The sequence below is a fragment of the Phaethon aethereus genome, assembly GCF_964289735.1.
Source record: "Phaethon aethereus genome assembly, chromosome: 3".
NCBI classification, from domain to species: Eukaryota; Metazoa; Chordata; class Aves; order Phaethontiformes; family Phaethontidae; genus Phaethon; species Phaethon aethereus.
In genome coordinates this window covers 93,290,384-93,306,830 of record NC_138576.1, presented here as the reverse complement: position 1 = coordinate 93,306,830, position 16,447 = coordinate 93,290,384, and the positions used below count along the sequence as shown (strand labels likewise).

The 16,447-nt window shown below is 41.0% G+C and overlaps 1 protein-coding gene across 1 annotated transcript in view; it reads left to right on the top strand.

Annotated features, from left to right (window-relative positions):
* The window catches only part of RMDN2 (regulator of microtubule dynamics 2), a gene marked incomplete at both ends in the record, with an annotated part of 42,410 nt that overhangs the window by 9,875 nt on the left and 16,088 nt on the right, over positions 1-16,447 (top strand). Inside the window, 2 exon segments of the mRNA XM_081997790.1 lie at positions 764-866; positions 2,961-3,021. Of these exon segments, the coding sequence (XP_081853916.1) occupies positions 764-866; positions 2,961-3,021 (164 nt within the window).

Here is a 16,447-nt window from a genome sequence, read left to right as displayed (position 1 = left end):
TTATTTTATATCCCATCCAAGCTTAATAACTTTGAGGCTTCTTGTGATGTATGTATGCTTGCATGTGACAAAGAAAGATCACAGGGGTTTTTTTTCCTATGTAAATGATACTTACTTTTTGCTGGTTTTAGAATGGTCTATATGAGGAAGTCCTGTGGAATTAAGTAGTAAGCAAACCAAGTGTTCTCAAGAAATCAAACTATGAGCTTGTAGTCTGCTTGTACCTTTCTGGTATACTTCATGTGAATTTTTCCTTTGACTTTACTGTGCACATATGTAACTCCAGATAAAATTTCAAAGTGGTTTGATGTGCAGTGTTCTTAATTCAGTGTATCAGTTTCTTCTGATTTGGCAAACATTAGTTCTGATTATATTTTCATTTACATATTGAAATACACAGGAAGGTAGATGAAATACTAATTGTGAGTGAGTGTGGTGCTTATGGCATCCCTAAAGAAAATACACATCATATCATTCAGGGATCTGTTGTGCTTCACTAGAATACCTTTTTATTTTTTTTAAAAAAGAACTTTAAAACTGATTTATGAATGAAAACCTCTTTAGACAGCCCAGGGTATTTCCAAAAGCTGCATTCTCCTTTGGTCTTGAAAAGTTGGTCATCTCACATAAACTAAAAGTAGTATAGAAGGATGCAGAATAATCAAAGATTTATGCTGTGTTCTGATTACCTGGTTTAAGCATTATGAAACTGTTTAAATCACATTCTAATCAGTTTAATTACCCAGCTGTCCTTTACTTTCAGTATGAAAACTGTGTGGAATTTCTTTGGAGACTTGCACGTGCTTATGGAGATCTGTTTGAGATGACTACTGATGCTGAGGAAAAGAGGAAATACGTTACTGATGGTAAGCAGAGGAAAAATGTTTGTGTAGAATGCTATCTCAATGTAGTGAAACATGCTTTGAACTTTGGTTAAGTTTCTAATCTAAGGAGTTTGCAATGCAATAAATGGGAGCATTTGTACTGTCATAATAATGTTTTGTGCAATAAACTGCCACAGTATACAACTTCAGTCCATTCTTTCCTCACTGGAGAGATACAGAATCAGTGAAGGAGAAGTATTGTGGGTCATTACTGAAGGCTATTGACTCCGGATGGTGCCTTATTTTATTGAGAATTAGATGGATGCAGAATGTGAAAAAAGACAGATGCTGTCAGTACAGTTTCTTAATTGCATCTTTGGGAGAGCAAGAGGAATAAATAAATGCCAAGGCAAAGTCAAGGTTTGCTTTTCTGCTTTCCTGTGGCAAAGGAGCTCTCCTGCATATCAGCAGCCTCTTTTGTGGTGATGGAGGGGATGAAACTTTGTGAATCTTGAAAAACTGTTGACCAGAAAGAGAAGTCATGTGTGACAGTTGATGTTGCTTCCAGGCATCTCTCCCCGTGTGTTCTGTCTGACGGCTTAACCTCAACAAAGCTTTCATTTTCTTCTTCACAGCACTTTTTCTTAGTTGCTTTTAAAAGCATTGCCCTTTCTTTCACTGTCTGGATGCATATTGGCTAGAGGTACAGTTTACATTTCCCTTTTTGTTTTGGGCTGCCTTCTCTTTATTACAATAAAACCTACATCTTTTCTACCTGTGTCACGTTCCTCCAGCCAACATGCTATTCTTACAATAATCCTTTTTGCCTGTATCTGGGAATACTTCTCTCTTTGTTTCTCCATTGCCTTTCCCTTTTTTGCTGCACCAAATTCAGGTTTTATAAGTGTATTACAAGTTAGGATTATTTTGTCTTTTGTGACTCTTTTCCTGTTTTCTCTTTTTGTTCTGTCAGCAGTGACAACATCACTGAGAAAGCAGTTTTGACTGCCCGTTGTCATCCTTAAAGGCAGTGTCATGTCATTGTGCTGTCATTACATATTCCATAGCCAACCTTAGCTTGGCCAAGGTCCTTGTTCCTATCCTTTTGTCGTCTGAACACTCATGAAGAATTGCACTGTCTTCGCTACTGAATTGATACTGTCTTTGCTTTACTAGCAACCTGTCTTCTTTGTGTGGAAGTCACGCAGTGCAGTGAGGATTATGACACAACTAAATCACAAGAGTAAACTGTTGTTGGATCCTTTGCTTTTACCAATGACTACATGTAACCTCAGCTGATGAAAGATAATGGCATAGCAAAAGACAGGGAAAGATAAAGAATGATGGAATGAAATTGGGTCTTAGGTGTTGAGTAACCAGCTTAGTTTGGCTCATTCTCATGAGGTGGTGGGTGGCGGCAGCCTTTTTCATCTCAGTTTTTGGAAGTGGTGCAGAGGGATTGAGACTGTGGGGAAGCTGGCAGTGGTTTCATGGGGTTTTTTTCATTCCACTGTGTTGGAGGAATGTGTATGCTGTTCTTTGTTTTTATGAAGTTAACTTGCAATACAGAAATGTCAGTGTGGCTTAATTGGTTGCAGCTGAGACTTTGCAAACAGTAAGCATATCATCTGAACTTCTTACTGTGAGTGTGGGTTTGATCAAATCACCTATTGTCACCTTTGTTCAGTTAAAAGTGGAACTTAATGGAAGTCTTTGTGCTGGAAAGGAACTTCAGCTAGCTCGTTCCTGTACCCAAGGCAGGAAACAGCTTTGCTGGTTCTTCTGACAGGTGCTTCTCTAACCTGCTTTTAAGGGTCTTCAGTCTTACAGACAGCAGGACCTCCTTTGGCAGTCCAGTCCAATCCTTCCCTGATTTAGCGGCATCTGAATTGGATTTTAAGAGGAAAATACTAAAATTGCACCCATATATTTATATATGCACATATTAATATATGTATGTATGGGTATGTAAATGATTTAAAGCCAGGATGTTACATTGTCCATCTAAATGTGTACAGGAACAGGAAGCAATTTCTTCTTTGCAGCTAGAATATATCAGGTTGCTTTGGTCTTGGGAACTGCCTAAAATGTGGAAGGGTACAATAAATCCTTTAATATATTGTATTCCATTTACAGGAAAGATTAAAGCTGAAAAGGCTGTTCAGCTGGATGCCAGGAGTGCTGAGAGTCACCAGTGGTAAGTTGGAGAAAGTGTGCATTTTTGCAGTCTTGTATGTATTTACCAAATCCCACCAAAAAAAACCTAGCTGTCTTTGGCTTTAAATAGTGCACACAGAAAGCTACATTTATCATGCTGCAGTTTGACATCAATTTAATAAGTTATTCATTAATAACTTTTCATAGTTTTATGGAACTCAATTATCATCAGTTGCAGCTAAAATTACATTGACGTATTCTGTGAAGCACTTACTATAGCATGTGAAACGACTCAATAACCATACGTCAGTATGTACTATGAAATGTAGAAGAGAGTATTTGCTTAAACCAGTATATTATTGCTCAGAGAAGCCAGTTTTCCATTTACCTTCTCTTTCAACACTTAGCAAAATAATGTCATTTGACCTCACATTTTGTCCTTTCTTTTACTTGTAATAATCTAAATCCTAATAATTAAAAAAAGACAATGAGAGTACTGTGGAACTGTCAATTTTTGTTTTATCATATCATTTTCCTCCAAGCTTGGCACTTGGATTAATTCTGTAGACTTTGCCAGGACTAACAAACTCCTTGCAAATGTAAATATTTCTTATCAAATCAACATTATCAGGTAAAAGATAATTCTGCTGAGTTCTACCCAATAGTTCCTCACCTTACTATTTCACAAATCAATTTTACTGAGCTCCTGATTTCCTTTCTAATATCGTTAGCTTTCCCTTTCCATTTTGGTTTCTATGTTCTTCATTAATTTTGTCATTACACATGTAGGGTGTGATTTCACTTAACTTCTACATATCTAAACCAAATCTTCTTATCCCAGACTCCCTTCACAACCTAAAAAGAAGTAGCCACTTCTGGAGTGCAGTTCATCTGAGTCCATTTTGCCCAACTGCATTAGGGTGAGATGAATTTCTCCTGAGGTTCAGTTGATAACATCTCCATTGCTGATAAAGGAGGCACATGTCAGCTAGCTCAGGTTTAGATACTTGATGAGACACAAATGTTTTCATTTAATTAGGTGACTCTGTGGCTTGGTCTCTTTCTCCTAAACTTCAAAGATGGCTATGTTATTGTTCCACACTGTGTTCCTATAAGCATTGCAATATTTCTATGATTGTTTTTTTTCCTTTCGTTTCTAACAACTAGTGATCCAAACACCCGCTTTGTAACAATGGGGTGCTCGAAGTGGTGTGCTGTGGGAATCTTGACTAAGCTTCACCTTCACAGACAAGTTTGCATTTGCTCTTTCCCATGTCTTGGAGGTAATGATGATGCCTGCCTGGAGGTGAAGTCTAGGCCCCAGGTGGCTATAATGTGGCAGTTTAAGACAGGAGCCGTTGCTTTTGGCCCTACCCAGCTGTTTCTTAATTCCTGTCAGCTGGAGGTTGCCACCGTGGCAGCAGAACTAACTGAAGAGGATGATCTGAACATCACTCCTCAGTACAAGGTGATTTGAAGCCCATAGCTTGAACACCTGCTGAAAGCAATTTATAGACATTTCTGCTGTTTGCCTGACTACAGCCATGGTCACTTCTTCAGGGTAATGCTGGTAACCCGTCTCAGCTAGACCTATGTGTATAAACAACTACAAAATCACATGCAAGCAACAGTCCTGCTCCTCCCTCCCTTCCTCCCCAGGCCACGAGACTGACAAAATCTCCTAGTGTAAATACCACTTAACTGGCAGAAACTACGCTGAGAAAAGCTTCCATGTTGTTCAGGAAGATGTAGGTGGTATGCTGGACTTCAGATGTGAGACCCTGTACTGGCAGGCATGTTTAAGCAAGGGAAGAATTATGAGTGTAAGGAGATGTGTTCCAGAGGTTAGCTCAGAAAGCCTGTTTGAGAGGTTTAAGAGGAAAATCTTATGTTTTGTAAGCTACTGCTTCTTGTAACAGGCAATGGATTTCTGGTTTACAGTTTTCATCCTTTTTTGTATCTGGGTTGCAAGTGAATGTGAGGGTTTTATCAGTTACTGTTGAACTGGTGGCTTTCTAGTGGTGGAGATGGAGGCCATAGATTTGAATAGTTTGGTATAAAACTTTTTTCTGAATATTTTATCTGCTTATCTTTCTTTTTGGAAGTCCTTATGACCTGATGCATGATTTTTGAAGTGCAATGACCCATACTGGTTATGCTTCTCTAACTGAAGCTCTGAATACTGGTCAGAATGGACTTCCATGCTCTGGACAGACATTTGTATGTTTTTTGTCTAGCCTGCCAACTGTTGTTCAGTCTGTGGTCCCAGTAGATCCTTTTCTGCTATGCTGCTGCTTAACCAGATGGACTCATTTTGCAACTTCACATGTCTTTTTTCTTCCTTGGTAGAGTACTTTACACATTTCATTGATTTCCTACTGATTTCAGACCATTTCTCAGGTTTATTGAGGCCATTTAGGTTTGTAAATGCTTGCATCCCTTCCCAGATTACAATTCTGCTGTTTTGTGGGTTTTTTTAAATCATTGACTTCATTAATGGAATTACTGGAAGATAATGGACCCAGCAGAAAACATTGTGGAACACCTATAATGATGCTCAGGTTCCCATGGACCTGGTTCTGCAACCATCTCTACAGGTGATTAAACAATATTTCCATGGTTAGATTTTTGAGGATCATCAGGTAGGACAAAGTAAAAGGCTTTAAAGGTCAAGCTGTATCCCATTTATTGCACTTCTCTAATATTCTGAGCTTGTTTCCTGCCAGAAAATAAAAATATTTTTGTTTGGTACTGTTTGTTCATAACAAACTTGTGTTAACTGTTTTGTATGCTGCTGCACTTACAGAATAATTTATCCTGGAATGTTTTCATGTTAGGCTGGTTTGTCCGTAATCCCTTTTCCTCTCCCCTTTTCCTCTCCCCTTTTCCTCTCCCCTTTTCCTCTCCCCTTTTCCTCTCCCCTTTTCCTCTCCCCTTTTCCTCTCCCCCTTTCCTCTCCCCCTTTCCTCTCCCCCTTTCCTCTCCCCCTTTCCTCTCCCCCTTTCCTCTCCCCCTTTCCTCTCCCCCTTTCCTCTCCCCCTTTCCTCTCCCCCTTTCCTCTCCCCCTTTCCTCTCCCCCTTTCCTCTCCCCCTTTCCTCTCCCCCTTTCCTCTCCCCCTTTCCTCTCCCCTTTCCTTTTTGTAGATAGCAACTATGTTTGCCTTTTTCCTTTCTGCTGGGACTTTCTGCATTACCCAGGAGGTTTTGGTAGTCAGATCTGGATTGTTTGAGTCTGGCTAATGCAAAGTTATCCAGTTTATCTAAATGTTATTTTACATGTTAACCCCCATGAACAGGAAATAAGACCAGGGAATCTTCTCTGTAGAAACTGTGCTCTCAAAGTTGTATGCAAACATAATTTTGCCAGAAATCATTAATAGGCAAGAATGTGTGTGAACAGAAAGCAGTACAATACAATTAAGGCACCAAAAAAAAATATATAAAAGTAATACGAAATACATAGTTAAAAAGGATACTAAGAGAGAAAACAAATCTTAAAAGAAAAAATAGAACAAAAATTTATACAGAAATACTAGGATCACTAGCAGGTGGTCACTTAAGGAAGAACGGCATACCAGTTTTACCTGAGTTCAGAGATGAAGGGCAGTACCCAACTCCAGATTGACACCGAAATGTACTGTCTCCATTATATGTGACTACACATGGGCAAGGGACTTGTCTTCCATTTACAGGGGTTGGAGAGTAGGTAAACAATATGTGCCATTTGATGCATCAGGATGTTTGCATGACATGGCAGATATCACACAGGACTTTTGGGTGGTCTGGACTCTTCCAGGCCAGCAGCTGGAAGTGGTGGGAAACCCTAGGGCATCTCCTGTGGCAGTAGGCACCTGTGTCCAAGGCAGGCATCCTGTGAACTGAACAGGGTCTCCATTGACTGTTACAGGAGATTAGATACACAGATGAGAAGCTCAGCATGAATGCAAGCTCAGTGTGAAAACAATGCTGTCTCAGACCAAAATCCTTCCTTTTCATCTCGCCGCCAACATAAAATTTTCCTAAGCTGTGTAAAGTAAATAATCATAGCCTGTGTAAGATAGGTCCGTCTGTTTGTTAGAGTTTTCTTCTTTTTCTTGTAAGGTTATCTCATTCTATATTAGCTACTGATGAGGAAGCTGGCTTTCTGACCTTGACTAAGGAAAGTTTTGGTTGATTTCTTACTAATCTGTACTTTCTTACTTCTGAGGGGGTTTGATATTTCATATCAGCACAACTGAGGTTTCAACGTATGTTTGGTATAGCTGCTATCTATATTGTCCACTCATGCATTATTTCTAATGTTCTCTTAAACTGCTTAATATATTATGGTTTACTAAATGAAGGAGGATTAGATGATAGGCCTGTTCTTTTCCTGGTCCTGTTCCTTGCTCTCTACTTAACAGCTAACACTTGGAGGATTGGGGGAATATAAGCAAAGAATAAATTGAATTCAGCCTTGTTGGTTTAATCTTTTGTCATTATTTCCTTACTGCTAATTGTTCTGTACTTTCATTTATGTTTCTTTTCCTTCTGCTGTATTTATAGAACCTCTTCTTATTGCCTTGTGTGTCTCTTGTGAGTTGCAATTCAGTTTGTGTTTACCATTTCTGATGTATATGTCTTTAAATATGCCATTCAGTTCTGATATATGTATTTTTAACACCCATCCAATATCCCTAGCTTAGCCATGTGTTCTTATTTTCACTTTTAGAGTAATTTTTTTTTTATTTTTAAGTGAGTAGAGAACACCTTATTGGAGCTGAATTAGTCTTTAAAACTATTTCCTGCCTTTCCTCTGAATCAAAAAGAGTCATTTGCTGCTCCGCTCTTGAATATTGACTCTTAATTGTCCTATAGAGCTTTTTATAACATGGCGGCACTTTTTTTGTTTTAGTTTTCTTCATTAGAAATGTACACCATGCCTGTCAAGCAAGGATTACGGCTATAGACCTCTTTGGAAGTTTCTTTTGGAAGCTTATTCCTGCTGCTTGAAAGCTCTGCTTACTGTATAAATATTTGTCACACCCTGACTGACATAACTGTTCCAGTAAAGCCCTAGTGTAGATGGAGTTATACTGGCAAAACCGTCCCTTTTCCAGAGCAGGGAAAACATTCCTGTTCTGTGGAACTGCTCTAAGCTGTCTGGGAAATAGAATGTATCTTTTGTCTCCACTAGAAGAATTTAGTGGCAGAGTCTCATGAACAAACTCTTGCTAATGTAGGCTTAGAGTTCAGCTGTCTTGCCTTTTCATATTTACTTTAGTTAAGAACAGAAAAGTTACATATATCTTCTTAGTAGATCATCTATATTTTTTTATAAAACAGTTCCATAAAATATATCAACAATAAAACTGCCCAACTTACCGATCAGAATACTGACAAGTAACCAATATTCATCCTCAAATTAAATTTTATAAAATATATGGAGAAAGAACAGCAAAATATCTTGAAGTTGTTGGTCGGTTTTGGTAATGGACATTTGCAGCTGAGAATAATTTTCACAGAATCACAGAATCACTAGGTTGGAAAGGACCTTTAAGATCATCAAGTCCAACCATTAATCCAGCACCACCATGTCCCCTAAACCATGTCCTGAAGCGCCACATCCACACGTTTTTTGAACACTTCCAGAGATGGCGACTCCACCACCTCCCTGGGCAGCCTGTTCCAATGCTTGACCACTCTCTCAGTGAAGAAATTTTTCCTAATATCCAATCTAAACCTCCCCTGGCGCAACTTGAGGCCATTTCCTCTTGTCCTATCACTAGTTGCTTGGGAGAAGAGACCAACACCCTCGTCGCCACAACCCCCTTTCAGGTAGTTGTAGGGAGCAATAAGGTCTCCTCTCAGCCTCCTCTTCTCCAGACTAAACAATCCCAGTTCCCTCAGCCGCTCCTCATAAGACTTGAGCTCCAGACCCCTCACCAGCTTCGTTGCCCTTCTCTGGACACGCTCCAGCACCTCAACATCCTTCTTGTAGTGAGGGGCCCAAAATTGAACACAGTATTCAAGGTGCAGCCTCACCAGTGCCGAGTACAGGGGCACAATCACTTCCCTACTCCTGCTGGCCACACTATTCCTGATACAGGCCAGGACGCTGTTGGCCTTCTTGGCCACCTGGGCACACTGCCGGCTCATGTTCAGCCGGCTGTCAACCAGCACCCCCAGGTCCCTTTCCGCCGGGCTGCTCTCTAGCCACTCCTCCCCAAGCCTGTAGCGTTGCATGGGGTTGTTGTGGTCAAAGTGCAGGACCCTGCACTTGGCCTTATTAAACCTCATACAGTTGGCCTCTGCCCATCCATCCAGCCTGTCCAGATCCCTCTGCAGAGCCCTCCTACCCTCCAGCAGATCAACACTCCCACTCAGCTTGGTGTCATCTGCAAACTTACTGAGGGAGCACTTGATTCCCTCATCCAGATCATCAATAAAGATATTGAATAAGACCGGCCCCAGAACCGAGCCCTGGGGAACACCGCTTGTGACCGGCCGCTAGCCGGATTTAATGCCGTTCACCACAACTCTCCGGGCTTGGTCTTCCAGCCAGTTCCTCACCCAGCAAAGAGTAAACCTGTCTAAGCCACGAGCCGCCAGTTTCTCCAGGAGAATGCTGTGGGAGACGCTGTCAAAGGCTTTACTAAAGTCCAGGTAGACAACGTCCACAGTCTTTCCCTCATCCACTAGGCGGGTCACCTGGTCATAGAAGGAGATCAGGTTGGTCAAGCAGGACCTGCCTTTCATGAACCCATGCTGGCTGGGCCTGATCCTTTGGTTGTCCTGTAGGTGCCCTGTGAGCACTCTCAAGACCAACCGCTCCATAATCTTCCCCAGTACAGAGGTCAGACTGACAGGCCTGTAGTTCCCAGGATCCTCCTTCCGGCCTTTCTTGTAGACGGGCGTCACAATGGCAAGCCTCCAGTCTTCTGGGACCTCCCCTGTTAACCAGGACTGCTGATAAAGGATGGAGAGTGGCTTGGCAAGCTCCTCCGCCAGCTCTCTCAGTACTCTCGGGTGGATAATTCATATCTGAATACAGATTTTTGTAGTTGCCAATGAGATCAAAAAACCTTCAGATTTTTTGAATGGTGACCTCTAAAAAACTGAAGTAAATGGAAACACTGCAAAGGAAAAACATAGCTGTAGCCTTTTATTATTTGTATGACCACTCTAAAGAGAGGCAGAGTAAATATTCTAAGTGACTTCTTGCTTTGTTCAGCCGGTGTCAATTATTCAAGTTGTGAAGGAACTTGCATGCAAAAGTTGGCATCAGCCAGTTGCAGGTCTTCTTGTTTTTCCCAGGCCTTAAACAATATCATTTTGTAGGTCAGTGATTCCCAAATGATAGCTTTGAATCCTTACAGCTCGTCTTGGACCATGGAGCATCTTTATCACCCAGATTTTAATTTGAAATGCTATGCAAACAATTCAGTGCTATAGTTGCTTCAGATGGCACTTCTTTACAACTTACAATTACAGAAAATACAAAATGTAGAGGCACATTAATAGTGATTATTGTTATTAATGGAGATCCAGAAAGCTGTTCTGCTGTTGCCTAGAACCCTGCACCTCCTTTTTTGCTGAGGAGGACTTGATACAGGCTTTGCAAAGAACAGAAAGGTTACTAGATGTGGCCAGCGTTCATGACGTTTACTTAGATCATCCTTTGCATCGAACTTTGGTTTGTTTTGCCACAAACAAACTTAGTGCTGCTGTTAAGTCGGAATTACTCTGTAGAATTTACCTGCTGACAGGAACCATATAGCACGTGCCTCATTTAGATTAGAGTGAAGATCTCAAGTGAAGACCTAGTAATTTTAAGTGAAGACTCCCCCTGAACCACAGCTGCCCCCAAGACTTTTCTTTATCATGTGTGTGGGTTACTCAGAAGCGCAGAAACAAGTTTCACAAGCCCAGGGTCGTCTATGGAAGTGGGTTCCAGAGCTGATGGCCTGAGAGGGAACACTGTGGAAGAGAATGGATTGGCTCCATTGAGGACATGAATCTGCAACACACCACTTACCTGGGTGTTTTGGCTGACCTGTATTAGTAAGCCAAAAAATGGAGAAGGCTGTAATAATAGAAATCATATTAACTTTTGTTAGTTGTAGAGATTTGTTGTTCACTTCCAGGACTAATTCAAAATGTTGACCCTTACGTTCGCATATAACTTTGTGCTAAGCTTGTGCCTGGTCTAGAACTAATGCTTAGGGAATCTCTGATTTGCAAGTATGACTCTTACTTCTGAGTGGACTTGCTGTACTTCATATACAAAAAAGGAAAGAAGCAATAGTCCCAGGTAGAACATACTTCAGTGAGGAAGTTTAGGGATTGCAAAGATACTGAGAAGCTTGTGTGTAACAGTGGAGTATCTAGCCAGAAGGTGTTTTGTGTATTACTTGAGAGGTATAAGTATTCAAAAGTGTAGAAAGTTGTGTTTCTACACAAAGAAAGTATTCAGAAATGTATAAACTTTTAACTTGTGTGTCTTGTGAACAGAAGATGGTAAACTCACTCATAATAGGATAAAGAACTGCTCCAGAAGATGGGTCTGGAGCACAAGTCTTATGAGGAGCGGCTGAGGGAACTGGGGTTGCTTAGTCTGGAGAAGAGGAGGCTGAGGGGAGACCTTATCGCTCTCTACAACTACCTGAAAGGGAGTTGTGGCGACGAGGGTGTTGGTCTCTTCTCCCAAGTAACTAGTGATAGGACAAGAGGAAACGGCCTCGAGTTGCGCCAGGGGAGGTTTAGATTGGATATTAGGAAAAATTTCTTCACTGAGAGAGTGGTCAGGCATTGGAACAGGCTGCCCAGGGAGGTGGTGGAGTCGCCATCTCTGGAAGTGTTCAAAAAACGTGTGGATGTGGCACTTCAGGACATGGTTTAGGGGACATGGTGGCGCTGGATTAATGGTTGGACTTGATGATCTTGAAGGTCCTTTCCAACCTAGTGATTCTGTGATTCTAAGAAAGTCTACTATTATTTTGACCCAACCAGGATTAAGTTTCTCCTGGAATTCAATCAATGGCTTGACTTTTAAGATTAAGAGATATTATTACCCAGCATGATAAAGTCAAATTCTTAAACCCATAAAGCTTCGTTATTTTGCAGAACTGTGGGGAGCTATGCAGAAGCAGGACGAATGGAGTTCTTATGGAAGAACAACTTTTATATTAGGTGGCATGTACATGTAAGGGGGTTTTACAGAAGCTTCACACAAAAAAGTGAATGTCATAAACTCTCAGTAACAGAATTATAACAGATAATTTTTCAGATTTGTAGGGTGCAATGACATAAAAATAATTCTCTAGTGAAACAAAACTCTTTATAAAGTTGTACAGTATGTTGTAGGCTATTACCATGCTACTGACAACTTTTAAAATTAAATCCATACCACGTTTCTAAATATTTGTAACCTTCTGCCCTTGATTATCCCTTATTTAGACTTAGAAGAGGCAGATAGCATACAAGCTACAAGCATCTGTTTCTATCATACAGTTTTATTTTTCAGGAGTTGATAACCTTGTGCATAAATATGTCCACTTGAAACTTGGTATAACAAAGATTCAGATTAGTAGTTATTGGCCCTGTATTTGATTCAGGTGAAGACCAAAAAAGTTTTACAGCAATCTTTGTCATTAATTATTCTTAATCTTAGTCAATAATCTTTAAATTACTTAATTATTTTGGTAAATATAATTTAAAATTTCAAATACAAAAAGGCAAATTCAGAAGCCATTTCTGGAAAGCTGTAACTTGTTCTGTAGTAGGTGGATCAAAGGGATACGTAGCTTCTTGTGTATTTCTGGTTAGAGCATTTAAATGAGAGAATCGTGGAAGGTCATGCATTAGGACTGTGTAGTTGCTGGGGTTAGTGATTAGATCTGATAAAAGTCACTTTGTGTGCTAAAAAAAAAAAAAAAATCACAATCTAGTGGGGGGTTGTTGGGGTTTTTCTTTTCCATAGGGCAGGTCAGTGGATTATTTCAGGTCAGAAATGTTGTTGCAGTACCTCAGGGCATTTGTGGTTCCTTCTCCAAGTTCTCCATCTGTTGATCTTTCTTCTTGGTGCACGTTTCCCTCCCCGCTGAAGGGAGGTAGCAGATGTTGGCACTTGCATGACAGTAGCCTGTCGCAAGGGACTGAGCTCAGGTCTGTAGTCGAGCCTGTGAGGAAGAGTGTGATGCATCCCCTGGGAAAAGGTTCTTGAAATAGCAATGCATTGATGAAACACTGCAGCATCCTCATACAAGTGCAAAGAAGGTATGTTTGAAATGTGAAAAGATCTGCATACTACAAGCATTTTGCCAGAACATTCACAGAGCAAATAATACTGGCAACTTAGTGATCCCTATTACATTTCTGTCAAGGAGAATTGTTGTGTTACGATCTCTGAAAGCTATCGGTTCACTCTGTTTTCACATTTGTGAAGACTGTATCTTGCTAATTTCTTCAAGATTTGCACCTATAATGACTAAAAATGTCTGTTATAAAAATAAGAGTTAAATTTCTGGAACACAGAATTAATTTCTGGAACAGATATTTAACACAGTTGCAGGTTCCACAGCTTCAGAAATGTAGAACATGGAATCCACATGTTCTGCTGGTGAACCTCTGTGACTATGCATTAACAGCAGCATTTTACCTTGTTTTGGTATATTGTTTGTGTTGTGATGAATTAAGCCAGAATTCTTAAATGTCCTTACTTTTGGGGTTTTTTTTAACGAAAATATGGGTTTGTTTCCTGTTTTTGCAAGTGTCGCCTACGCAAGTGTGTGCTACATCTGATGTTTCCCTGGAGCTCAGCTTCAGTGCTCTGGTGAATTTTTAATATAAAAACTATATTTCTGCCAATTTCTACAAGGTAGACTCAGTTGTATTCCAAGAAGAAGAAGAAAAAAAAAAAAAGAAAACAAAACCCAAACAAAACAACAAAAAAACCTTTCAAACAAAAAGCCACCTAAACACTTCACTTTGTACCTTGGCACATTTTACTTTGTATATTGGCAGTCTTTCACATTCTTGGCCACTGCTTGCATACCCTCAGCACCATGAGGAAGATGATATAAAACTCATACTTTACTTTTCCACAGAAACTTACTACCAGATGCATTTTTATAGGTATGTTTTTAAGTATGCAAAACTGTCATCTCTGGGAGGGTAATGCAACAGGGGTCATAAACAGTAATATAAGTTGCAAAATCTCCCTACATAGGACTTTAGACTAGATATTAGGAAAAATTTATTTACAGAGAGAGTGGTCAGGCATTGGAACAGGCTGCCCAGGGAGGTGGTGGAGTCACCATCACTGGAAGTGTTCAAAAAACGTGTAGATGTGGCACTTCCGGATATGGTTTAGTGGGCATGGTGGTGTTGGGTTGATGGTTGGACTTGATGATCTTAAAGGTCTTTTCCAACTTTAATGATTCTGTGATTCTGTGATATCTCATTGAAGTCACATTAAAAAGAAAGCCTGGGAGTCTGGCTGGATTGCAGAGACTGTCAGAATACGTAAGTACATGAAACTGGTGAGTGAGGGAGTTGATGGCTAAGAAATAAACTGCGATGCACAGGACTCTGAGCTGTGCAGAGATCGGGAGGCGCAAGAATGCATTTAGAACTGGAATGGAAATTAATTTTCTTTCCCCCGTGCCTCTTGTCTTTTACCCACACCATTAGCCTTTACTCATACTACCTTATATGTCAAATGTGTCTTGGGTGAAGAGGAGGGAGTGAAAAATAGGTATGAAACAGATGAATTAAATTCTTCGGTATTAATAAGTATCACAAGCTCTCCTCTTGTTCACAAAGTCATACCAATTACAGTTAAGAAAAACTTTCCTGTTGATACTAGGCTGTGTCGTGGTTTAGCCCCAGCCAGCAACTAAGCACCACGCAGCCGCTCGCTCACTCCCCCACGGTGGGACGGGGGAGAGAATCGGAAGAGTAAAAGTGAGGAAACTCATGGTTTGAGATAAAGACAGTTTAATAAGTAAAGCAAAAGCTGCGCACGCAAGCAAAGCAAAACAAGGAATTTGTTCGCTACTCCCCATGGGCAGGCAGGCGTTCAGCCGTCTCCAGGGAAGTAGGGCTCCGTCACACGTAATGGTTTCTTGGACTCCTCCCCTTGCCCCCTTGTCTAAAAGGGAGACCTAGACTTCTAAATGTAAGCCCTGTACCCACACATTTCCAAAGACTGCAAGAAATAAGAGGGTTTTTTGGAATTGGGATGCATGGTAGGAGATACAGAAGATGCATGTTATTTCTGATTTTGGCCCTGTGAAATTTATCAGGGAAAAGGTAAACACTTGCTGTATTTGAGTGTCCTAATGTGGCTTAATCTTGATTTGAGACTTTGAATCTTTTCTGTAAGTCCATATCAGATGGAATAAGCTGTGGTTGCCAGAGTCTTAAGTGTTGGTAGCATCTCTCTGCATTTTTGGTATTAAAATTCAGATTGCTTGCGAACATGCTTGATAAAACTCACTGGATCAACCTGCCGTTCTTCCTTTTGCAGCGAGTAGGGTATGCCCCTGACAGTTTTACCTTGTCAGAATACGTATAGGCGTTCTGGAACACCAGAAGGGAAAATGTTCATTCACCTTGATCTGGACCCCTCTATGCGAGGGCTACGTAGGCACTTGGCATCTATCTCTGTGAACTGCAGTTTCTTGCGAACCTGAGTTTCAGTGACATCGTTTGTAGCAGAAGGACATGGTGCTGACTTACTAGTCAGTTGGTTTGATTGTGTTTGTGCTTAGAAAAGGAGTATTAATTGTGGATGATTAATCTGTATGCTTCTGCACTGTTTCCAGTAACTTTTCTTCCACCTGGAAATAACATTTTTTTTTTATGTTAATGGAAGTACTGTGTCTGTCTTAACTAGGTTATGATCATTACGTTTGTTTAGATGAACATGTCTGTGGCTGGTTTTTTACGTTATCCAGGAGTAGCATTAGCTCAGCAGTTAGGTCACTTCCTTGCAGCGCTTAGTTGGTACAATTTCTCCCCGTTTTTCTCTGTGAAGGTACTGTGTAAACAGTATTGGCATCTTGGTGTTCCAGGGGCCTAAGGCAGGCACTGGTTGTGAGGAAAACCAGGATCACTTGCTCGAGCAAAAGATATGTACGTTTTACCCGTTTCATAGGATATTCGCACATTATGGTATGATTTTTTTAAATTATTATTCATTTGCACCGCTTTAATTTTTATAACGGCGCACAAGGTGACGATGTAGAAACTCCAGGCCCGGGCCCTGAGGCTGCCTGCTGTGTCTCAGTGTCACCAGGAGATGGGGCCGGTGACAGCGGAGAGGGCAGGCGGCGGCGGGCCGGGGGCTGGGCCCGCTCCCCGGGTGCCCGCGCCGCTGCCGCCCGCCCTGGCTTTGCCCAGAGCGGGGCCGTGGTCTGGAAAGGTGGTTTCGGGACTGAATGACAAGTGGCAGATGGAAGCACTTCCAGCTAGTTCCTTCC